Consider the following 26,556-nt stretch of genomic DNA (forward strand, 5'->3'; position numbering starts at 1 on the left):
GTCAGCAAGTTCAAACAAATCAAGTTTTCAACGTGCATACAGAGAACAAGCAGCTTTTTCACTCATCTTCATGCTAGCTCTTAGCAAAACACTTGTACAGTACATGAAAACCAAGTATTTCCAGGATTGTTGGGTCTATTCACAGGAAGGATGCTACAAACAGCAGCCTCATCAAAAATTAGCAACCCCTTCTCTTAGCATTAGCACTGCGTTAGCATTAGCCATATGCATATTACTAATGTTGCATTCACGCCCTGGCAGAATTACCATAATTACAGAATTCTGAGGATTAAAACCCATTGTTTTAATCAGGAACTTTGGGAACTTGTGTAATTCTGAGGTTGGAACCTCTGAATTTGATTAAAACTCCATTCCATTCCAAGTTAATGAAGAGATAGTATTTTTCTGTCATAAGCAACAAAGCTGCGCATGGATACATTTCAGCGTTATGAGCATTGCTATAGAACTGAGTCAGAGTATATGAACAGCTCAGAGTTGTCATCTCATAACTGCGGTAATTCTGACGAAACGTGAACTTAGCGTTAGTATATACCCTCTGGTCAGTGCCAATTAGTTGTCAGGGTGCGCTATTGGAAACTATACAAACTAGAAGGCCATAAGAAGCCGCTGGATAATCCTGAAAATGCTTGCTCCTCGACATAAAGGCCACATTTCCCCACCAGTATCAAGTTTTGAACCGATACCATATTGGAAAAAACAACACTTGTCAGATCAGGATCTCTGCTCTTCTTGAGTTTCTTTTTTTCATTTTTTCTTAAATAAATTATTCTATTTTTTTCTTTTTAATTACTCATTTTTACCACAGACAACCTACTTCAAACACAGTACATGCTTATCTCCAGCTAAAATGGATACAAACCCATGAAGGTAACTTGTTTCATTAACATTGAATAACATTATGCAGAATTGTAAGATATCGCACTGTGTGGAGTAGGCTCTCTTTGAATTTAATTACTAACTTGTGCAAAACATCTGCAGAGGTGATGGGCTCTACACTTCTGGAGGAAGTTGTACTGCCTTTTCATCCAGTGCCAGGCACGTCTCAAGGCATTCCCCGTCATTTGAGGCCTGTTCTGGACAAAGATGTTCTTCGCCACCATCCTCGAAAGGTGGAGGTACTTCGACAGACAAGCTCTTGGCCGAATCCTGCCCGCAGGTTTCTTGTTTTTGCCGAACGCTCTTCGTATCTGGATCATCACCTCCACTCACCGCCTCCTCTACTTTTGCTGGGAGCGTCTCAAAGGCTGCCGTCTCTACGTGGCCTACCTGATAGTAGAGGACAGAAGAAGGGTCTTTGAGTAGCCTCTGCTGGGTCTGTTCATCTGGATGGTTTTCTGTAATACACAGCAGGGTGGCACCTTCAGGAAAAGGCCCCTCTAGAAGGACTCCCTCAACACCTTCCATGCCCTCCATCCCAGCCTGGCTGGACAGGGCACCCTGCAGGAGGCAAAGGGTTGGGTCGGCGTTCTGCTCTTCCTCAACCTGCTGCTCCTCTTGTTCCAGTCTCCTTTCTCGTTCCTCTGCACTTTGTAGGTGAAGCACGGCCGTTTCGTTCTCACGCTCCAGGCTGTCGCACTGCTCCTCTTGCAGCTCCTGAACACTTTGGCTTTCCACATCCGAGTCCAAGGGAGAAAGAGACAGAGAGGGCGAGGAGACTAACTCTGTCTCTTCCCCACAGTCCTCTCCAGACCTAACACCTAACAGGATTCTCTTTTCCAGGTCAAGTTTCATGACAGTGTGGAGATAATGAGTACGCACACGAAGAGGGTTGAACTCAATGCGGCCGGCGGTGTTACCACAACCATCACGGGTGCAGCCACATGGGAAGGACATCCGATCCACCTTTGGAACAAGGTAAAGGAGAAAGAGCAAATGTTAGCCTTTTACTTGAATAGGCTAATAGTCCAAATCACGGGTTTCCAATCCTGCCTCTAGAGTGGCACCTTCCAGCAGAGTTTAGCTCCAGCCCCAATTAAACACACCTGAACCAGTTACTCAAGGTCTTAAAGCTCACTAGAAACTTTCAGGCAGGTGTACTGGAGCTAAATTCTGCAGTAGGGTGGCCCTCCATGAGCAGGAAGGGACACCCGTGGGCTAAGTGGACACTACTAAGTAGTAAAAAGTACTTTCGAGACTACCAAGTGCCCTACCTGGCACTTAATTCCAGCCTGGCTGCAGCCGCAGTGCCGAGGGTCACAGTAGAAGCGGCAGTCACAACCACACTCCTCCCGGGACAAACGTATGGCACGCAGATCAGCCTTTTCTCTGGCATCTATACGGGCAATACCTGAGGCCCTCAATAGTGCCCGGCGCCGCTTGGTAGGAAGAGGCTGCAGGAAGAAGCAATCGTCCACCTCCACGCTCTCAACGTCCAGATCCTCATCGGATATGTCGTCCAGGGTAAGCAACTCCGCTTCAGGACAATCTACAGTTCCATTCCGTGTCAGCTGGGAAAAGTCAGGTAAAAGAGTTCTTAAAATCAAAACAAAATAGCAGCCTAACTGCAAAAGCAGAATCGTGTATGAGCAACAGGAGCTACAACCACACACAACTAACCTTTAACTTGCGAGCATTGAGCTTTTCTTGGCGTAAGTGTTGACGCAGCACATGCTTGTGGCTGCTCTCTTGTTCTCGTGCAAACTCGCCAAGGGTGTAATGTCGTATAGCGCAGTGATGGCGCGCCATGCCCAGGGAGCTGCCACCCTGACTGGGCACACTGGTGAAGCCCTGCCTTCTGGAGAAGTAGTAGACCGTCACCGCATCAAAGCGTACCTGCTTACGACCTAAAGACACTTTGTGTCTTCTGAGAATGGAGGGGGCTACAGAAACAAAATAAAGAGAAAGTGTAAACAATAATGTTACGGTCTATATATAGCTTTGGTACTCAACCTACGCCTCCTTAAATGACAATATTGTGTTTAATGCCAAAATGGTGTTCAACAAGTTTTCATCTCAAGGCTTGCTGCTTAAGGAACAATGTTTACCCAAGTAGGACATATTCCTGAAACGGAATATAGAGGAGAGTCCAAAGGTGGCCTTAAAAGGGTCATGCATTAAGAAATACAATTTTCCTTGATCTTTTGACATTTAAGAGGTCATTGTACTATAAAAATATCCTGTAAGTTTCAGAACTCAAAACTTCCTTGTTAGTCCAAAAACAGTTTTTATTGAAACCAAGCTGCCAAAATGACAGATTTTGTCGCATTATTACATCATAGTGCAACAAAAGACCACCTCTGCAGAAGATCAACACCTACTTATACATTATTGCCACCAACTGATTAGCGCATATCACGTAGTAGGCCTAGTTAATATGAGAGACGCAAACAGCAACAAAACGATAGAGATGCCTCTAAGGATAACAAGACGTTTTGCATTGCTCAGTTCTTTATTAGTTCTTTAGAACTTTATTTTTACAGTAACTAAGTTCCAAATTGTGTCAGTAAGACAAAGTTCATTTGTTTGCTACATTTTACTTCAAATTTGTTTTTAAACAAGACTGTTCAGGCGCAGACTTTTCAGAGAGACAAAAAATAAAAGATAATGCAGTGCCAACTATATTGGATTGGATAGGACGGCAATGTCGCAACACACAAGTGTTTGTAACAATGTTTTTACCATGATATGATATGCACTGAGTATTTATACTGTGGCGCTGCAGTCAAACTGTGAATAGTTGTGATTTGCTGTCCTTTCCTTTGCTTCGGCATTTATGGGGCTCATGTGTTGGATTATCGGATAAGGAAGAAAGCACGTAGAGAACGCTGCTTTTGTTATTATTTTGATCCAAGCCATTCGCTGTAATCCTGAATAAAAGCTTCAGTGTGCAGCATCTTCGGTTTTCTCATCAGTAAGACATTACAACACGTTTCATATTATTAAATCATGACATTGCATATGATATTTTATACGTTTTTCCCTTTATCAAAACGGATGGACGATGAATAGACTATAAACGACGTGAGAAACGATGGTACATTCATAATTCCAATTACACGAAACACTGTAAGCTATCATTTCAGTTATAACTGTTGCACCTCCATGTACTTGAACTTTATTTGCCACAACTTATAAAGCACATGTAATATGCATAAATGTTTCACATTGTTGGTAACTATGTAACATGATATTTTACAACATTGGAAAACATTTCCCCACATGTAATGGCGAGGACATTGAGAATTATTTTAATATGCAAAACAGTTACCCAATCATAGCAGTGGGCGTTTACTTCCAAGTCTCGAATGTGGCACACCTTTCTTAACTGAGTGTTTCAAAGAGAGGGCCAAAAACAGGATAGAAAATAGCATTACTACTAAATTTGGATTTTTTTGTTTTTAAATGTAAAAATCATTTAAAATATATATTTTTTTAAAAAGCAGTTCTTGACCCTTTTAAAAGTATATTTCTGAAAAGAGTACCTATGTGTTAAACAAAGTAAATGCAAAAGCTTTTTCATTGAAATGGTTCTGATTTGCGAACACTGCAGTGCAATAGTGCAAATGGTGTCTGAAAGTAGCTCAGGGGCGAAGAACAAAACAAAACACATGGAAATTGTTTGAGTGCTCTCATAACTTATAGCCAGGATTTTGCAATAATAATGAAGTCATAAGACTAACTTGTGTGTTCTTACGTGTTAGAGAGCTGGAGGGAGCATTGAGACTGTCGCAGCTATCAGCGCTGTCACTGCTGGAGATGTCATCATCTGAATCTTTGGGTGTGGAACACGGCGAGCCGCTGTCCACCTCCTCAAATCTGCGCTTCAGGCTGCGAGATGACACTGTCTCCATGGAAACACTGCGTCTGGAGGCATTGCAGAAAGGTACAAGCTTTGTCAGACAGACTGACAGACTATTGCTAGCTAAATGCAAACATGAACAACCATGTCAAAATAGTAGGATATGTATAAAAGCAAGAGCAGCATTTCTGACCTTTGAATGCACTTTTTCTCATATAAATTCTAAAATACTGGATGGATTATATTGTACTTTTGTCATTTCATCTAATTTCTGTTTGAAAATCTACACAGTCCTGCCAAGGAACAATTTTCTGTGAATCAATTTGGTGAATATCTTAAAAGCTAATATTGTAATATAAAAAAATATAAATATTATAAATAATATATACTGTATATAAACAGTTTTGAGTTTTTTTTTCATAATTCCATAATAACTTTTAATAACTATTACATTTTTAAAGCAAAACTTCAAAACTTGAAATTCTTCAAAAAGTTTATTAAATAAAATAAAAAGATTAAAAGGTCACAAAAACTATGTGAAACTTGGCCAGTAACAGATTAATCAACAGATGCAATGCTGAATATAAATACCTCATTCTGGAGGTCATAGCGACCAAATATAACACTTACTGTTAGGTCATCTCCAATGGAAAACAACATATTAGCAGGTAATTTTAGACACATTTGGACTAGAAAAGCAGGATTTCTATAGATACCAGCAAGTTAGAGATTATTTTAACAAAAGAGTTAAAAGTATAGTGACGGAAGTATACAAGACGTCTATGGATGTATACAAGAACCATTCATCAAAATACATTAAACAAAAATGGGGACTCTCAAATAACAGAGGAAAACTGGACAGATTTATGTGTGATACAGGCAAATCCTACAAACTCAAGATCTTGGAGGATGGAAGAATTTAGTACGATTCTTAATAACTCCCAAACAAAGTGTAAACTCAATGGCTAATCATTTTCATCGTTTTTGGGACTGCCCAAAATACATTTGGCACAATTTGCCAAGAAGTAGCGGCTGAAATTGAAAAGATAATAGGAGAAGAGTTTGACCATTCATTCATTACATTATATCTAGGGAAAATAACAGAAACTGTTTTAGACAAGGATAAATACTTTAAAGTGTTAGTTCACCCCAAAATGTAAATTATGTCATTAATTACTCACCCTTACGTCGTTCCAATCCAAACCTGTATGACTTTCGTTCCTCTTCGGAACACAAATGAAGATCTTTTTAATGAAATGTGAAAGCTTCCTGTCCCCCCATTGACAGAAACGCAACGACCACTTTCAAGCTGCAGAAAGGCAGTAAAGACATCATTAAAGTAATCTATGTGACTCCAGTGGTTTAACCTCAATTTTATGAGTGCTTTGTTTGCGCAAAATACTAATCTCCAAAGCGCGTTCACACTTCCATCCAAACTCCCTACAAAGATCTTAATTTGTGTTCCGAAGATGAATGAAAGTCTTCCGGGTTTGGAATGACATGAGGGTAATTATAGACCTTTTTGGGTGGACGAACCCTTTAAAGATACTTTTAGCAAACAGCAGGAAATGAAAATGGTTGCAGGTAGACCCTCCATCAAGGGACCAGGGGCTAGGAATTGTAAATTAAATATATCGTATGGAGAGAGACATTTATTTTAAGGCTTAATTTAGAAAAATGTAACAAGTATTGGGAAAAATAGGTTATGTACAGACACCATTGAGGAAAGTGTGTATATTTAGATGTTGGAAATGTACTGTGATTTGATATTATGATACCCATGATGACTTATTGTTCACTGTTTTCAAGTAAAATACAATGCAACCAAAAAAGGCCACATACAACAATCTAGTAGCTTACGCAACATCACCTCTTTTGCTACCTAATCCTTGGCATTCTCTTTCTCCATCCAGTATGAAAGTCCTGCTTAAAAATCATGAAGCCAGCAAACATCACCATGGTAACTGGTTCAAAGCAATAGCCATGGAAAAACTGCATCCAAGTTTTTGGGTCTTTTCACTTCCATTAAAACCGATAGAACCTTACAAACAACAAGCCTTTGCAAGACGATAACAAAACCAGTTCAGTCAAACCAGTGAGGTCACACAAGGCTGAGTCGGGACGTTTGATCAGACCACCTCCTTAGCCCGAGGGAGCTGTGTAATACAACTGCTTTGAGCGGCTCCATGCCTGATTTTCTTCATGATTAAACACTATTTTTAAACAGTCAGTGGCTTTTTACTGGGTTAAATGAGAACAGTTTGGCGGTGGCTTTGAAGGAAGGTCGGCTTTTTCCATGTGAAGGGAGAAAAAAAGATGACTTAAGAATTATGACTGACAATTAAACTCACAGCCTAATGGATTTAATCCCACACAGATTTGTGAAATCCATAAAAACTGGATTAGTTTTATTCATTCTGATTATGAAGGAAATAACATTAGCCTGACTCAGCTTGGGCATATGAATGTCTTATTCATTTTTATACTGTAATTTAATAATCAGGCCGGGTAGCCTTGAATTCACATACAAGATCAAGTACATGCCAACATCTGCCAGCTTATCGCTGGTAAAAAAATGCGTTAAGACCTTGAAACATCAAAAACAGCTGCAACAAACAACAGGATTGAATATATGCTGCTTTATGCATCAGTGTTTGACACACAGTGCGCTGCTCATGAATGAACCGTATCCATAGAAACAAGAAATGCTAAACGAGCCCATTTTTTGCTCGTTTAGCATTTCTAGTTTCCTCCCTTTCATGTGTTCCTTTTATAATTAATGCTACCGTGGTGATGCAGTAAAATGCACAGAAAATCTGTGGTGATCTACAAGTAAGCTGCTAGCAAATAATGCAGTACGTCTGCCAATTATTGTGGATTCAATGAAGCATGCCAATATTTCTCTTCAGACTCAAAGCCAAACTTAGTCACACATCACTTCTATTAGACACCATAGTGTGCACACAGTGACTTAAAAGCATATGTTTTAACATATACATTGGGTAAAGCATTATAACCATATGCAGGCAGGCAGTGACAAAGGAAAGCTTTGCAATGGCACCAAACCTGCATAGAAGAGTCATTCACCATTTGCCTGATTCACAAATTGCTTGAGATGTTTAGGTAGATTATATGCATTTAAACCCTAAATGAATAAGTGGTAAAGAAATGGCTGAGCAGGATGGTACAATGATGGCTATAATAATCCAATAATCTTCATTTGAAAAACATTGATCTTGCAACCTGAGACTTACTATTGATTCTACATCAGGTATTAAAACTAGTCAGATATGCAACAAACTGGAACAAATGGGCACTAAACCAAAGTAACATCACTGTAAAACACAGTTTTAGATAGGGATGCACGATATATCGGCCACCATATTGGTATTGGCCGATATATGTTCATTTTTTATGTTATCGTTATCGGCCCGATAATAAAATTTGACCGATATATCGAAGCGATGAATAATGGATTTCCTTCAGCTGTGTGTTTCCTTCAGAGTGTTCGCCATGATTTTTTTTTTTTATTGCATGAAATATGATTGAAATCACTTTAAAAAAGGGAAATACAGTTAAGTGCAACATGAACAGCACAAGTCTGTCATATAGGCTACATAAGATAATGAGAACATAATAATGTGCTTGGGACAAGGCTTTTAATGGTGTTTTTGTAATCAGGCTCATAAATGATATAAAGATTTATCGGCCAATATATCGGTTATTGGCTTTCAAATATAAAGAATTATAGGTTATCGGTATCATTCAAAATATTCATATCGGTGCATAGTTTTAGATGTAAAGGAGTAATTCGTTCTCAATTTGTGAGTTATGATCATTTGCAAGCGGAAAGAGGCTTTTAAAAGCACTCCACTGTACCATGGAGAAAAATGGGAGCACTAGACATGGGCCTCATCCAGCAACTGTATGTAGCCCATTGCACATTGAATAAGTGACAAACGGACATCATGCACAGGCATGCATAGTTTGCATATCACAGAGATGTCCGCAGGGAGATATGCGGTAATAATTTCTATGCCATACATCTAGGGAAGCTCCTCCATCTCTGGAAAAATAGCAGAAAAGTCCTCTCCAATAGCATTGGAGTATGATGCCAATAACTGAAGGCAAGGCAGGTTTAGGCAAACTAACTAGTTTCTGTGAATGCAGCACAGGTCGTTTAAAAGAAGGGATGCAACTGCAAAGCTGAAATATGTTTGCAGAGCTCCTAACACACATCCTGTGGCCTATTTGAGGTGGACAGAAAGCATGAATAATCACCTTACAGGACCGACTACACACCAATCTGGTTGACTGGTCTGCACTAAAATAGCCCATCCTAGACATATGACACATAAACGTCACGTCTTACAAACTCTGCAGGTGACGTTGCAGTTTCTTAAAATGCAAACATTATTCCCATTCTGTGAATGCATCCATGCACCACTTCTATGCACACTCATCAGCTGGGTTTTTTAAAGAGGTCAACCAGTACAGAAAGTGGAAGATTTATTATATGACATCACACTTTACACTACATTGTCCATGTTACTACAGTTAATTATTTTAGCAATAATGTGCACTTACAAAACATGTAAACGTCCAGCAATATGAACACTGTATTGGAAAATGTGATTGCATCAGGCTGTGGTAGTATAGTATATAGTTTTAATTGTACTCGCACATAACCACATAGTTAGCATCCATTCCATGTAGAACCTATTAGACATGTAGCATTTGTAACTAGTGTCAGATAAGAAATGTCACTAGTAACAATTGGGATAGGTACTAGTAACATGTCAAACAGATAATAGCCTACTAGTAAATCTGGTACAGAGACTAGTAATTTAGAAATAAGTACCAAATGAATAGGTACCAGCAACAAATCTATTAGATCACTAGTCTGGGGTAAATAGTTAACATCTGAACCACATTTTTCTATGGAACGCAATGGCAAAAATAGTTTCCAGACCTGGATTAATGCTAGTGGCAGATAAAGAGTATGAAACAGTACTAGTAATTACTAATATCTATTAAGTGCTAGTAAAACATAGACACTGGTTAGTTTATAGGAATAGGCCTAAATATTAAAACAACTTGCCATAGTGTGACCCAATATGATTGGGATGACACATCACATAATTATCTGTCCCATGATTTTTTATTTTTTACTGGAAAAGACAGACAGAGGGTCTTATGACAGAGCAGAAAATGGCATGCTGTGTTGCAACCGGTCCAATGATCAACCCATTTTCCTCGTTTTTCTTCGTAGGCTTGGCTGCAAGGGGAAAGACAGGCAAAAGTGAAACACAAAACCTCTCTCATAGACTTACCTTGGGCAGAAATAGAGAGCCTTTAAACCGGCGAAGCTGTCGCTCGTTCCGTGCTTCCTTTATTTGGATGGTTCTCTTTTTGGGGGGGATTTGGAGCCTATTTCAGCTTTAGACTTCCACAAGGTTACAAAATGACAGACAAAAGCGACTTCAGCCCATCGAAATGGCCAGACCAATGAGGAAATATATCAGTTTATTCACGAAAAATTAAGCATCGTAAACAATGGATATTAGTCTTGACATGGTCTATAAATGGGGGTCTGTGTATCAAGAAGCCTATGCGAGCATTTAACGTTGCGATCAAGCTCTGTAAAGATTAAAAACGGGGCAGACGAAGACAGACAAGAACCTCATTCACTAAGAATTAAAAATTCCGGCGTAGATGCATCCAATACATGCAGATAAAATCTCTAGGTGATCCTTTAAAATGCCTGCATTCAAAAAGACCAAATAGAGCCGAGCTTCGGGTTTTTTCCCCTCCGGATAGGTGGTTGTGTTCTGCGCTATGTTTAGACAAATCGCAACGTTATATTTCCACCTCGAAGGAAAGAAAAAACAAAAAATGATGTGTAGTATCTGTCGGCCCGAGGACCCTATGGGCCTCTCTTCTGCCCCGGTTTGTTACAATGTAACAATAGAGTAAGGAATGCCGCACGGGACCCATATATACTTATTGTGACGTCAACGACGTGCCGGCGTAGAGGCTGCCGGGAAACGTAGTTCTAAAGAGCCTATTGTTAGCTTTGGAAGGTCCGTTGTCTTCCTCGACAAGAAAACGGATATTGTTTCTCTGGGCGGTTTTATTTGGACACAAGGCGTGTAAAACAATAAAGGGATATTTTGTCTCAAACAGACGTCTCGTCTGTGACAGTTACGCTAGTCCAGCTGGGCCTATTTGTAGTTCTAGCTTCGTTTTCTTTTTTTTGACAGCTCGGTTTCCATGGAAACTAAGTGAGGTCGTTCTCAACTAGTCAAGCACTATTAGCAAGAGACTGATACTGAAAAATGTATGAAAAATATAAAAATATCGGTGGGTGAATCTCAGTGTGTTTAGAACACGCAGGGTTCATATTTCAGCCTCAAACGAAAAAAAATCACTGGTTTTAATATTTTGAGGTATATGTTGACAATTAAGCAAAAAAGAGAGAAAAAACAAACAAAAACCTTTTAAATCCTAATTATCTGTACACCACATTAATGTGTTGTTCTGCATTTATGCAGATTTACATAATACTGTATTTTATAGGAGTTATTGTATTTTTTACTGTCAATTTTTTTTATTATTTAATTTTCTTTATGAAATACAGAAAAGAAAATATCATTTGTTTCTATTGATTTTGTAGTTAAATGTTACAAGATATATTTTTGTGAAATTCGCCAAGGTAACCAATGTCTTTTGAAGCCATTCTCATCTTATAAATGCCCATAAATTGCAAGCAGTGGTTTTAGCCATAGAGTCTCTATTCTGTTAAGCATTGTGGTTGAAAAAGTTAATGGAGGATACAAAACAAAACCGCTTGTTTCAAGGTCATTTTAATCATTGCAATGACATGGTAAAGGGTCACAGACAATACCTCGCATCTTTACCATCTTGGTCTGGCTTGCATCTAGCACTAACCATGGCTACCTTTTCTCATGCAGTGCAATATTTCTCCCCTTTACCCCACCTGAAAGATTAGTAAATCAGTGGTCATATCCAAAAGGAAACAAAAAGAAAGTAAAACATGATCTCTCTTTTTTTATACTGTAAAATAATCCTCTGGCAAGTCAGAAATTTGTAAAAAGTATTCTAGTATATGTAACAAGGATGATAAAACAAAAGTGGAGAGGGGTGTTAAGCACAATGTTAAAAAAATAAAATAAGACGCACATATATAATGCCCACTTGCTGCCGTTCATGTCCTGTCTGTAAATAACGTGCATATGCAGCATCAACTGAAGAATCATCAGGGATCAAAGCTACAGAACCTAATATCATGCCCAACAGTCATAAAGAGTCACCTGAACAAGCCTTAAAAAAATAATAATTAACAATTAACTTGAGGAACATCAGCGATTTGTGCAGCACTGCTTCAGTCAATTAAAGGTAGGGTGGCATTATCGATCGAATTTCATTCTGCGATCACGTGAACATCTGTGATCGTGTCAAGATCATACGCTAAACCATTTTTCCACAGGTGACAGTACTGACGACAACGTTCATCAGGAATGGATGCAATTTCATAAGCGTCCTTGGAATCTCTGTCTCCGTCTGTGACATAACTTTCCACAGTTGTTTATAAAGCGTGTATTCATTGAGACGTGGACTGCACTTCACATGGGGTTCCAGCATATGCAGCTAAAACACATAGAATGACATCCAGGCAGTCAACACCAAATAACACTGAATTTAACGCCAGCCAATTCTCTGTTTGAGCCGGTACGGCCTTAGTACATAATTACATTAGACAAAATCTATTTTTTTCTGCCTTTAAAAAAGCAACAAAACAAACTGATGCAAAGAAAGGTAATAAAATAGAAATTCTATGATATGTTCTTTGCTAAATGTCATTTTTTTGTAAATGGGAAGAGGTTGAAAAAGGCAGCACACACTCCATAGACAACAACAGTGAGGGTTTCAAAATGGGTCAGGTGCCTTTTTTCCCTTTTCCCATGATCGTCTCCATTACTATTCCAAGCAAAGCGATCTTCAGTAAGGTCCAGGAAGTGTGCAGGGAATGGGCTGTGGGCTGAATCTTAAGAAAAACATAAGGGGACTGTTCACACCCCCTTTATCCTTTGTTTTCACTTCAAAATGATGTGATAGCCATCGTTTGTTTCAGCTGAAAATTCAATTGAAAGAATGAAAGTTATAAAACAGGAAACAAAGATTTGTTGGTTAAAACTTCTCAGTGCTTAAAAAGAAACTGGCTTGCTCGTACCTTTCATTGTGTCCAGGACAAAACACATCTCATCTTGAAAGTTCTGAATCATCTGTTTGAATGAGAACATGAAGATTAAGTCAGAATAAGAGATCTTGCATAATTAAAGTTGCGATTAAACAGAAGTAGCGACAGATCTTTTCTTCCATATTGTGACGTACATCTGAGTGTAACAGATTATCGGAAAAGAAAGAATGTTGATTCTATGTAGCGGTTGTTGGATTTTGAGTTGTGGGCGTGGCACTCGAGAATGAATGTGAGCTTGCAGTCATTTGAGAGAGAGAGAGAGAGAGAGAGAGAGAGAGAGAGAGAGAGAGAGAGAGAGAGAGAGAGAGAGAGAGAGAGAGAGAGAGAGAGAGAGAGAGAGAGAGAGAGAGAGAGAGAGAGAGAGAGAGAGAGAGAGAGAGAGAGAGAGAGAGAGAGAGAGAGAGAAAGAGAAAGAGAAAGAGAGAGAGACTGACTGTCATTTTCACCTCCAAGATTGACATTTTGATTAAACATTATGAGCTCAAAAAAAGAAACACGCATGGATGAATGTTCATAACGACATCTATAACATGCCTTTACAAAATAGTGAATTTTCATTTTGTGCCACTTTTAACCCTAAAACTGCCAATGTGATCTGGGTGTAACTTAGTTTTTGTCGTCTTTTTTGGGGCGTAAGAATGATTTTTTATCAAATCCTTTTATCATTTATCACAGCCTGGTCTGTCTTGAGTATGCTGGTCACATGATTTGTTTAAAAATTTTTGTGATTAATTAGTCAGCCTGACCTAAATCCAACATGGCTGCCAGTGGTGCAGGACATTCAGATTTTGAGATAAGTAAATATATATTAAACTTACTTTTCTTTTGAAAAAATAATACTAACACTGCTAACATTAATTATGAACATTGTCTTAAGGTGCTGAAAAAGAAAATGTATAAAAATGTTGTTCATGTTGTTATTTAGCACGTTTTGAAATATATGTTACACCTGAGTCACATTGCCACTTTTGGGTATAAAAAAGGGATTAACTTTGTATTCATTTTTGTAACAATCTTTGTATTCTGAGTTTTTTTTTATTTATTTTTTTACAAATTATAAAATTTACAGGTTAAACTGATACAGCCTGTCTGTCTTGAGTATGCTGGTCACATGATTTGCTTCAAGTTATCTGTGATCAATTAGTCAGCCTGGCCTAAATCCAAAAATTTTTACCACTTTACCAATTTTTTTTACCATTTTTATGGTAACGCAAGGTCCGATTTCAAAACGGTTTTCACAGGCTGAATCTTGAGTTTGTAAGCTTTGATGATATATAATATGATATATAATATGTCAACATTATATGAGTTGAAGTATAGGATATAATTGTTTTAAACATGCAATGGCAGTTACAGTTATAGATATAGTTATTGATCTGGGAGTCACAACTCATAAAATCCAAAATACATAACATTTTTCAAAAATTCTTTTGGATATGATTTACTTAAGTCCAGATGATATAAAAAAATGACATGAAATTATTTGTTGCTTATCATTTTCTACTCTTGCCTGTTTAAGGGTTAAACTCTTCAAAACTGACCTCATTTACTTTAAAACACATTCCTGGTCTTATTGTGCATGTTACAACAACATTGAATCGGTTTTCATTTATAACCCACCATGCCTTCTTATTTTTCAACCTCATCACCCAAACTTAAGGCTCATTTCTGGTATGTAACCCCCACTTTTTAAATTAATATTACATTTTAAATGAAGTCCTGGCTCCTTTTTCTTGTTCAATTCTGAATATAATTTGGAAATATGTCACATTACAGCAGTAAGGCCCTTTTCATACTAGAGCTTTTGGCACAAACCTTCGTGTGTTTGCAAACTTGGGTGCACACGGTACATGAGCACTCCAGTGTGGCGCACAATTGGTATGAAAGCAATCTGCTCTTATTTGTGGAAATGAACTGCTATTGATGATGGATTGATGACGACTGATGTACTGCAAGCACAGCAGCAGATTCGCAAGCTCTGCAGAAATGGTCTTTGGCGAGCAGCTCTTGCAATGCATCTTCAGACCAAATAATCGAAACAAAGCGTGAAAACAGCTTTAAGCTTGCCCTCTATTAAGTAGCAATAGGGTTAATGTCAACAGAAAAGTGATCTATGCCATGCTTCTAAAGTGAAGGGAATGTTTCTAGAGCGCAAGTTGGTGCAAGGAAAACTAAACAAATATAAGAGAAGAAAAAGAAAGCCTGTAGAGGCCCTTATTACCTCATCACTGACTAACACGTGGATACCAGTGGGTCCCTGCTTGAAGATCTGACTGATCTGGCGTGGAGAGATGCTGAAGAGCTGAGCCAACTTCTCTGTCAGTTCCACAGCTGTTAACTCCTCCAGATAGATAGCATGATACACTAAGATGGGGGTAAAGAAACATGAGACCCTAATCAACAAATCGCTGCATAGAAAAAAAAAGAAAGAAAAGCAAACATTCAAATAAGATAGGATACAAGCTATCACAAATCTAGAAAATTGAAAAAAAAACACCTAACAACATGAAATCAATACTGACCCTATATATTTTCTTTGGTTATTTGACCCCATTTACTATGTCCCAGGTCATATTGCGCATAAGTGCACATTATTATAAAGAAAAAAAACAAAGCTAAAAAGCTTTTCTATTTTGCTGACATAACCAGACCATACAGGTAAGGGAAAAATGATTACCCAATTCCACAGCCTAACATTTAATTCCTGCAATAACTTGATATAATAATAACGTAATCACATTTCGTTTCATCTTTCTTTTGATCTAGTTGATGTCAAACTTACCGAAAAAAGTGTTGCTAGTCCCGTCTCCATTCTCGTGTTTCTGGTGCTGTTCACGACCCTGTTGGGACTCCTGGCACACATAGATGGTGAGCCGTGGACGGACCACCCTGAACAAGAACATACATACACGGTTAATATATAATTGTCAGTTTATATTATGTAAACATCAACAGCCTAGGAAATAACAAAACATGGAAACTGAATGCTGAAATAGACTACTGTTCAAAAGCTTGGCGTACTTTAAAAAAAAAAAAGAAAGATTAATGTTTTTATTCAGAAAAGATTCATTAAATTGATTAAAAGTGACAGTAAAGACTTTTACATTGTTACAGAAATGTTATATTTAAAAAAAATGCTGTTCTTTTAAAATATTAACTTTATAGTCAAAGAATCCTGAAAAAAAAAATGCTTCCAGTTTATACAAAAATATTAAGCTACAAGATTACAACATTGATAATTATAAGAAATGTTTCTTGAGCAGCAAATGAACATAATATAATGATTTCTACTCTATGAAGGATCATGTGACACTGAAGACTGGAGTAATGGATGCTGAAAATTCAGCTTTGACATCATAGGAATAAATTACATTGTATTTAAGGTCATTTAAAAAGTATAATAATATTTCACAATATTACTATTTTGATTAACCCTCTGGTGTTGTTCGTTCGTGTCGGTCAAAAATGACCAATTTGTTTAAAAAAAAAATACATAAATGTAAAATGTTTTAGTCAAAACTGACCTAAAGAGCACCAGAGGGTTAAATAAATGCAGCCTTGTTGACCAAAAGAGTGTATTGTACATATAGGTGTACACAGATAACAGACACTTACCGCCCTTTGAGTGCGTTAAATAGTCGAATGCCATCAGCAGGTCCACAGATCTGGATGACATCCTCTCGGGTCAATTTTAGCAGATCGGCACCTGAGAGATGTCAAAGGACAGTTGACACATTCACACTAGGATTTTGTCATACTATTCTAAAGGTAATATGGAATAAAGAGGCATATCTTTCTGAACACATTATGATGAGAGAATGAGATTGGAGAGCATGTGTTATCTGAATGAGAGTGATGTAAAGACCGGTGTGGCACTGTATGGTTGCTGAGTGAGCAAAGCCTGATGTGAGAGCTGTATGGAATGTGATGCACACTTATGTAAGCCCGATCGTCCCTTTACCCGAGAAGTTTGAGAAGAGGCGGCAGAATGGCGAAAAACGGTTTCTATGGAGCCACTGCTGTGCTTCCTGTGGCGTTGCCGTGGGCAACAGATTCTGTTTGTTCGGGGGCAAAGAGAAAGGACAAAATAGGCCTTAGCACACTGACCGTAATCTGATCATAATTTGTCTGTTTTTCCATTGAACAATCCCTCCACTGAAGTCAGACACACCCCCTTAAACTGTCTGGCCTTAGTTGAACCCACTTCAAATGTTCTTCTATACGAGTTCATCAACAGATTTAGTAACTTAAAATCCTTTGTACACAACCAAGTTTTCCCTTTGGCAAATAAACATTTCAACATATTCATATTAGCAAATAAATTCATGTACCTGATTGCTTTCACTGTCTCTTGTAAGTAGGTGGCACGACAACTGTAAGGCAGAACGGTCTCTCAGTTTTAAAATCTCAGATTTGTCTGGAGTGTTATCTTGTTATGAGGAAGTATGTGGTGACTAACGGGGCTTATATGTTACGAACGAAACAAAAAAAACAATGGGCTAAAACCTCACATAACATCAGCCTATAAACGAATGCAAAAATTATGTAATGTTTGGAGTCATTTTAAAAGTCTATTAGTTACAACAAACAATCAAATCAAACCAATGAATTATTGATTGTCCAGATCAACCTGTACAAGTACTTTTACATCCAATTTGGTGCCTGTATATCCTACTGTTCGAAAATTTGGGGGCGGCAAGATTTTTTTTTTTTTTTTCATAAGTCTCTTATGCTCACCAAGAATGCATTTATTTAATCAAAAATACAGTAGAAGTTATAATAATAATTTCTATTTTAATATATTTTAAAATAATTTATTCCTGTGATGCAAAGCTGAATTTTCAGCATCATTACTCCAGTCTTCAGTGTCACATGATCCTTCAGAAATCATTCTGATATGCTGATTTACTGCTCAAGAAACATTTCTTATTATGATCAATGTTGAAAACACTTGTGCTGCTTAAATATTTTGTGGAAACCATAATACTTTTTTGTCAGGATTCTTTGATGAAAAGAAAGTTAAAACATTATACTAACATTTCTAACATTATACATCTATTTACCAGCACTTTTGATCAATGTAATGCATCCTTGGTGAATAAATGTAGCCTATTAATTTCTTAAAAAAAAAAATCTTACTAAGCCCAAACCAAACAGCAGTTTATATATTATTTATTTAACAAATATATATATATATATATATATATATATATATAGGGGCTGGGCAATATGACATATATACTGTGCAATGGTTAAATAATGTCATGTCATGGTTTATCTGTGGCAAGCTTAAAAAAATTCCCCACAGCTAAAAAATAAAATGGCAAAAATTTACTTTGCATTAGTATTTAATCTACTGGATTAAAAAGTATTTTACTTGTGTATATATATATATATATATATATATATATATATATATATATAAAGTATATTTGTATAAACAAATTGATCGAATTTCCAGCAGAAAAACTAGATGTAACATATTGGTCATGCTGCCCACCCCAATACTGTATTATATAGTTCTACCAAAAAACAAAAAAGCTACAAAGGCCAATACATCCTATGAAATGTGCTAATGAACATGCAAAAGCAACTACAACAAAAAAAGTATTTTACAGGACTGATAATAGCATCTGCAACAATGAATAAAAACAAAGGGGTTTTGATGCACTATTGCAGTTCTCCTGACATTATTAAATGTACATGGAAGCATGGAGCATGCCACACACACACACAAACAAACAAACAAACAAACACACACACACATTATACTGAAGAGAAGCTATTGACCATTCCATTCCCAATACAGCTCAACTACTTGACTAGTAAAGATAGTATGATCAGTTATGAATCAATGCTTGTTCAATCGTAATATAGCATTCAAATGAGAGCATGTAGAATGCAGAAATGTTGTAAGAGAAGAAACACACAAGAGAACATTGGGATGAATCGATCAAAGACTAAGTCTCAGTCAAAGTGCTACGCAGTTTGTCTAGCATATCTCAATGAACATATATGGACAGAATGTCACTAGAAACGTTTAATGAATGTTACATTATGCCATTGAGAGCAGTGAATCTCACATATGAGAGAAGATGGGTGAAGAGAACAGATACACACTCACATCTGCTAACTGTACGACAGGCTCTGGTTGGTGATTAGGTGAACCATTTCTGCAAGAAAAAACCATAAGCCATTAGATGGCCACACATGAAATAAATCAATGAATGTTATTCCAAGGAAGACAAATGTCTCCTTAGCCTTTTAACAATATATAATAAATTGCTCTTTTTTTCTTATTCAGTATCCTTTTTTGCTCAGTTATATGTCATATTACTTAAGTAAAATGGTTTATTAGCAATGCATTTTCTATGTAACTGTTGTCTAAATTGACTGAAATGGAAAAAAATATGTATAAATCTCAAAAAATAATCAATGTTTCCTACCCTTCATTCACAGAAAAGCTGTTGTGGGAGCTATTGAAACCTGGTGATGGCGAGTTGTTGACATATGTAGCCTCAGGCCATGGAGAGCACTGGATATACACAAAAAAAAGCAATACCATGAAAATATTGAACAAGAAAGGGATGAAGGAAATGGGTAAAAAGATGTAAAATGAACAGATTAATAACTTTATCTTGTTAGATAATAACATGTGGACAAATGTTTTCAGACATTTGCAGTTGGAAAAAGGTAATGAATTTCAATAAGTTATTGCAATACTCAGCATATCACAAAATGTAAAAAAAAAACTGCAATAATATTGTTTTGTGGGGGCCTTTGGTGATTTCCACCCCCCTTCAGAACTGCCTTAATTCTTCGTGGGATAGATTTGACAAGGTGCTGGAAACATTCCTCAGAGATTTTGGCCCATTTTGACATGATAGAATCATGTAGTAGCTGCAGATTTGTCAAGATTTGTCTCGTTCCACCACATCCCAAAGGTGCTCTGTTGGACTGAGATCTGGTGATTGTGGAGGCCATTTGAGTATAGTGAACTTATTGTTATGTTTAAGAAACCAGTTTGAGATTATTTGAGCTTTGTGATATGGCGCGTGTTGCAAGCAGGGCGGGGCCGAGGGCCGTGAGAGAACGGAGGCATGAACGGAAGCATAAGAGGAGGAGCGATGACAGTGAAGGACGAGAGAGGACCAGGCCTGGACTTTTATGTTATGTTTTGTTTATGTGTGTGTGTGTGGCAGTCGTCCGTGAGGGGCTGCTGCCATTACTTCCGTTTTGTTGTTTGTTTATTTTATGATTATTAAAGTTTGTTAAATGTTCGCCGGTTCCCGCCTCCTCCTTCCCATAACAACATACTTCGTTACAGCGCATTATCCTGCTGAAAGTAGCCATCAGAAGGATGGGTACACTGTGGTCATAAAGGAATGGACATTGTAGGCAACAATAGTCAAGAAAATATCCCCCACACCATTACACCACCAGCATCAGCCTGAACCCTTGATACAAGGCAGGATAAATCCATGCTTTTGGTGTTTACACCAAATTCTGACCCTGCCATCTGAATGTCGCTGTAGGAATTGAGACTCATCAGACCAGGCAATATATTTCCAATCTTCTATTGTCCAATTTTGGAGAGCCCGTGTCAATTGTAGCCTCAGTTTGCTCTTCTTATCTGACTGGAGTGGCACCGGTGTGTCTTCTGCTGCTGTAGCTCATCTGCTTCAAGGTTCGACGTGTTGTGTGCTCAGAGATGCTCTTCTGCCCACCTCGGTTGTAACGCTCAATATCTGAGTTACTTGCTGCATCCCAATTTACATACTATCCATCCTAAATAGTGTTTGAAATTAGAATTTGTGTGTCCCAAAATCGTAGTATGTTGAAATGAGTTTTCCAAAGAGACCCTGTTGGTCTAATTTTTCCGGTTTAGAATCCAATCCATGCACACTATAATGTCTTATATTGCCCACAACACATTGCGCGTTGGGCAAGGTTTCGATTTGAACTACAAATAAAAAGTGTTAAAAAAAAAACACAAACATGGCAAATGTGTGAGTCCGACAGTTAAGTAGAGAGGTTTAGATAAAAGGGTTTGAGTGATTAACAATCAGTATCTAACCTGACGAAAATATATTTATTCAATGTTATCCACATTATATTTCATCTGCAACAGCATCGTGAACTTTTGTAAAGATACGTTTGGTCATTAACTTTTAAATGCATCATTATGTAAATTGCAAACACATGAGGACAGTCTCCGCATGAAAGAACCACGACTGACAGATCAACGTGCTACTACATTTCTCTCCGAAACTGTAGGAAATTAAATTAAATTGAATGTGGAGGATTTTAAGTGTGACAAGATGATTGACAGGGCAGTTTAAACAGTGACAGGAAGCATGTAACCAAGCTGTCCGTTAAAGACGCAATTATGACGAAGTATTATGTCCCAAAGCTTGCCTACTCCTCTGATACACACTCAAAAGTATGTATTTTTTCTTCACAAAATCAGTACAAACTAGTCTGGCCATTCTCCTCCAACCTCTGGCATAAACAAGTCATTTTCATGTGATTGATTGGCTGATATTTGCATTAACGAGCAGTCGAATAGGTGTACCTAATAAAATTGCTGGTGAGTGTATTAATTTATCTCTAGCTATTAGAGACAAATTCAATAATTAATTTCATTAATATATATATATATATATATTATAATTAAACAATTATTATAATATTATAAAAATATTAAATTAAAATCTGTAATATTAGAGAGACAAATTTATTTAAATTTAAATATTCATGACAACCCAAGCTTTCCAAGGCAGCAGATACACACCTCAGTGAGAATTGTGGTTTCATATGAAGGCTGGTATTTTTCCTTTTCTTGCGGTGCTCGTTTCTCCATTTTTTCTCGGTCTGTTTTCTGCTTTCTGTCAGCACCTTTAGGCTAAACACAAAAAATACCAAGTATTTGCATTGAATTTTTTAAGAAGATCCTGTTTCGGTAGTAAGGTTACACAAAAATGATGCCGCACTGGTGTCACATTGTAAATGTTTATCAGCGCAGGCCTCATCCCACCTTAAAAACTTTGATTTGGCAGCTGGCGGAGTGCTGGTGCTCAGTGTACTCCCCGGCCTCGTTCTCCTTGAAAGTGTCGATTTGAACGCGGAACGGCACTCCCTTCTCTCCTCCATGCTTACGCATGGTGAACTCTGTGCTGATACAATGGACCTACACAAGCAGGAAAATAATGAGTAACAGTGAATAATATTTAAAAAACATATTTGAAAATTGTCAACAACAAAAAGAAAATTGTCCACAGCATACAATTAAAGTCAATGGGATGCAGTGTTGCTTTGGACCATACAAACTTCCATTGTATGGATACAAATTGATGAAAGGTTCCTCAAAATATCTACTTTTGTGTTCCACAGAAAAGAAAGAAAGTCATGCAGGTTTGGAATGTCATGAGGGTGAGTAAATGATGACAGAATTTTAATTTTTTAAGTGAACTATCCCTTTAAGATGGTTAAAGTCCATCATAATAAGGAAGTGTAAGTTAAATTCGCATTGACAAAGTACATAGATTGTGCATGGAAGGCTAAAAAAAATTGGAAAAAAATAAAAGCACAATAAAGACACAGATCAAACCTCATCTTTGGATTTTTAAGGCTCCACTGACAGTGTCTGGGAGAGTTGTTCTTGAGGTCAGCAAAAGCAGTCTATGATACCTGAATAAACACAGAGGTCCTTTTCGAGGGGTCCCAGAGGAACTCCACAGTGTTGAGCTGTGTAGGGTTTGCCCTGGGATCAACCACCCCTACCGACATTGGGATATCTGTGGATTTCAGTGCAAGCATGTTATTAATGTATAATAAATTCCTACATATAAACAACATTGATTTATTGGTAGTTAAATTTATATTTGAGTGACAATTACTCACAATCTGTTTATTATTATTATCTTACTGGGAAGTGTTTATAATCTGATCTTTCACTTTCTGTGACGTCATCGGTTACAGTATTTACCTAAATCAAGGATTCTGTCTCCCGGTCTATTCCAGCGCCAGCCCTCTAACTGCTGGTGTTCAGTGTACTGAAGCCGGCGGTCGTGAAACACGACACGGATAATACTCTGAAGGGAGTAACCACAAGAAAAATAACAGTTGAGATCAACCACAGATAGTCACATGAAACACATATGATTCATCAGGCCCTCTTCTGATATAATACAGTGAGATTAAACTGAACACTTAAAGGATTTTCAACAGCTAATGAGATCCAGCCTTGATGCGAGTATAATCCTGTATGTGGGAAGCATGAATTATGGGGGATAAGAAAGAACAGACTGCAAATCCTCACCTTTACCATTTTCCCATTGATCTCAGGAAGCTCTCCCATTTTCCGATTATCCAGCATTCGAATCTCATAAGACTGTCCTGCAGCCGGTGGGAAAAAAGTTTATAGCAATACCAGTAAAACCAGTTTACATCTCTTGTAACTCTGCTTTTTATTCTGCCCTCTGTACAATACAGAATTGAATTGAATAGTTTATGGAAACATTGGATCATAATTTAAGGTTAGAAGCTCTTACATATCATGCATGAAAGAAATAACAAATAAATAATTTGACTTAAACAGAACAGTTTTTTTCATACGATGAAAGTGAATTGGGATGGATACTGTGTTATCAAAGATGAATAAATACTGTAACAAATGTATTACTCACTGTTATTTAATGCTTTAACTAACATTAACTAATTGACCTTACTGTAAAGTGTTACCAAAAAAATCTTACTGACCCCAAATTTTTCAACAGTAATGTATTTTCCAAGTCTCCAGAGGAACTAGCTCTTTAATCTTTTAATTTGTTTGTTTTAATAAACTATTAAGCATTTTAGAAGTTCTGTGTATGAACCGATTTATATTGACAACCTAAAGCTATTTCAAACATATCGGAATTGAAGGAAAGCTCAGACATTCTTCAGCCAGTGTTGCTGAACAGACCTTGATTGAGGTAGGTGAGTGTCTCATCATGTAGCTTGACAGCAGGAGAGGTGGCGGCACACAGTACGTACTGGAAGGGAAGGATCTTATTGTCGCTTTCTGGAGGTAAATTTGACTCCTCCTGCTTAAAGATGGGGAGAGCTAGCACATCACTAGAAAACAGCAAGAGAAAGGGGAAAAATTGACAAATTTATGGATTTGGACATTTCAGACAAGCCCAAGAAGCACATTCCTAATGCTATTCAAACATCTAAGAGTAAATCATCACAGATGGCAGAGCAGAACTGGAACATGTGGTTTATAGCAGACAGCTATTTCGTTACCTGGAGACCAGATCATGAGGCTAGACAGTGAATCTTTCTACCTCTCAACAGGGCAATCCATTTTTCTTTAACCATTTAAATCAAAGAAAAAAATTATATTTTTATTTTACATGCGATTTGTCAGTTTGTTTCTCCATGTTAAAAAAACACTTGAAACCCCAAATGTGGGATAAAACACCTCATCAAAGCATACACACACAATAACCTCGCCACAAATAGACCTGTAGTTTTCTAAATGGTTTTTCTAAATGTGCATTTTCTGCACATCAGTCATGTAAGAGAACACAAGATATTTATAGACCTTTATAGAAGGTCAGACGCATTCATCATGACATTTTAAACAGCCCGGAGTGACATGTGCACAGCAGAAGTTGTTGGCATAGACATAGTAGGCAAGTAAAATAGATTTAAACAACACTCCTGAATAAGATAAAAACACATATCAGCAGAACATTAACAGTATTTTAAAGAGCAAACCATACAGGTCTCAGAACACACCAAAAACAATCGAAGCATCCCTAAACAAACTCACCTCATGCTGTATGCACCAGCTCCAAGTTCTTGTCCGATCCCTGACAGACTGGCATCAAAGTCCTGGACCAGACCAGACTCAATCACCTCATCGGCCAGAGGTAGTTTTAGAGCCCAAGCCATGACTTTAGACCTCCAATTCAAGTGAACTAAGGAACAAATGAATCAGTCCTGACAGTCTCCCTTTGGGTTTAGGGATGATCACAGACGCCTGTCTAAAGAAACAGAGGGGGGAAATGGATTACGTGGGTCATATATTTAGTTTTATTACATGGTAAAAAAAAAAAATCATTCTTAACTGGAAAATAAGTTGTTTTCAACTACAAGAAAAATCTTTTAAGTATTATTTATCATTACTAGATCAAATATAACGCTTAAGACAGAACATTGCAGCACAAATCCCCAAAATTACTAAATTCAGAAGTACTAACAAACCCTACACATGACGAACACGTTTATTACATTAAACAAGTCAGTTGGCGGGAAAAACTTAAAAAATAAAGTGTTTGCTTTATCATATATGGCATTGTAAGCGTGTAAATTACCTCTGACAGCAGTCAGATAAAGAATGTAGTAAAGCTCATCGTTTCACGCCATTTTCCCACCCATCGTCCTTCTTTTGGCAAGACAACTTGGTTATGCTCGAAAGAAGACAGATTAATTTCCTTCACCGGTCGCTCCAAAAATTGACGACGCTGCGAATAATTCGAAGATAATTTATCAGGTTGAGTTTTGTTTGAATAAATGTCTTATGTATAATATAACATGTTTGTTTATCTCTTCTACTCTGTAGAAATTGCCGTAATATCCGCAGTACTCTCCCTCACTAACTGCTGGAACAGCGACCGGCTCAAGAGCATTAGCGGCCTCAATCGCCCTGGAGGCGCATTGCAACATGGCATATGGCCGCGAAATTTATAATGAAGAAATATGGCGCAAACACAAAACAAAACATTTAATAAAGTAATATTTAAAAAAGTAAGTAAGTAATACAATAAAAAGATACTTTATAGTGATACAACATTAGGCTAGGAAGGGTTCCTGCGTACATTTTTGGTGGACTTTTACATCTTCAGTGTGTTGTATTGTTGTTTAAAGTGTTTTTATATGGTTACTGACCAAACACTGCAAAATATCTATCCAAGAAATTTCAGCAGAGAAAAAACTCCAGACAACATGAGCTGTGTGAAATAATAAATACAGCAGATGCCTTTGAAAACTCACAGCCTCGCTTTCACACCTGTCATGGCGCTGCTATGAATAAGGTCTATTAAAAGTATAAACAAAAAAGTACCTAAATGTTTTGGCTCAATACCGCAGTTGTTACATCAATCAATCAATCAATCAATCAATCAATCAATCAATCAATCAATCAATCAGTAAACACAAATCATTCTGAAAGCTTCATACACTTAAATGCAGTGATGATATTTTGCTAGAAAATATGGTTACCATGGCAATGGCAATTTTATTTTTTGCATAGTAACAAATATCCATGCTATTTTAAGGCCACAGACCATAAATACTACCATGGATTGCTGCATTATCATCATTACAATTATCATGCTTTCTATCAATAGTATTTGTAAAAATAACAACAATAAATAATTTTTATATGTTCTGAGAATTAATTTTTTAACTTTGTAGTCTGAGTGTGAGGAATACAATGATGAATGGCAAGAAATCAAAAGGTATT

General features: G+C 37.4%; 2 protein-coding genes across 4 annotated transcripts; both read right to left on the reverse strand.

Annotated features, from left to right (window-relative positions):
- Window positions 1-881: 881 nt before the first annotated feature.
- Window positions 882-10,731, reverse strand: csrnp2 (cysteine-serine-rich nuclear protein 2). Its single transcript, XM_079848664.1, has 5 exons — window positions 10,093-10,731; window positions 4,655-4,824; window positions 2,578-2,840; window positions 2,172-2,468; window positions 882-1,863 (listed from the first exon to the last, which is right to left on the reverse strand). The coding sequence occupies exons 2-5, from the start codon at window positions 4,809-4,811 to the stop codon at window positions 1,012-1,014; spliced, it is 1,569 nt and encodes a 522-aa protein (XP_079704790.1). The 5' UTR covers window positions 4,812-4,824; window positions 10,093-10,731; the 3' UTR covers window positions 882-1,011.
- A 1,221-nt stretch (window positions 10,732-11,952) lies between these two features.
- Window positions 11,953-26,532, reverse strand: tfcp2 (transcription factor CP2). 3 transcript variants are annotated; one of them, XM_079848665.1, is made up of 17 exons: window positions 25,406-26,532; window positions 24,862-25,075; window positions 24,007-24,158; window positions 23,362-23,438; window positions 23,029-23,134; window positions 22,731-22,837; window positions 22,078-22,230; window positions 21,835-21,945; window positions 19,487-19,575; window positions 19,165-19,213; window positions 17,372-17,413; window positions 17,002-17,095; window positions 16,656-16,746; window positions 15,823-15,929; window positions 15,262-15,404; window positions 13,014-13,065; window positions 11,953-12,914 (listed from the first exon to the last, which is right to left on the reverse strand). In XM_079848665.1, exons 2-17 carry the CDS (start codon window positions 24,981-24,983, stop codon window positions 12,877-12,879), a joined length of 1,533 nt encoding a protein of 510 aa, XP_079704791.1. In that variant the 5' UTR covers window positions 24,984-25,075; window positions 25,406-26,532; the 3' UTR covers window positions 11,953-12,876. The 3 variants fall into 3 exon arrangements, with proteins under 3 accessions (XP_079704791.1, XP_079704792.1, XP_079704793.1); XM_079848666.1 differs by lacking the exon at window positions 17,372-17,413 and having other exon boundaries at window positions 25,406-25,700; XM_079848667.1 differs by lacking the exons at window positions 11,953-12,914; window positions 13,014-13,065; window positions 15,262-15,404 and adding an exon at window positions 15,423-15,448 and having other exon boundaries at window positions 25,406-25,700.
- Between the last annotated feature and the right edge of the window lie 24 nt (window positions 26,533-26,556).

This window comes from Squalius cephalus, assembly GCF_949319135.1.
Source record: "Squalius cephalus genome assembly, chromosome: 18".
NCBI classification, from domain to species: domain Eukaryota; kingdom Metazoa; phylum Chordata; class Actinopteri; order Cypriniformes; family Leuciscidae; genus Squalius; species Squalius cephalus.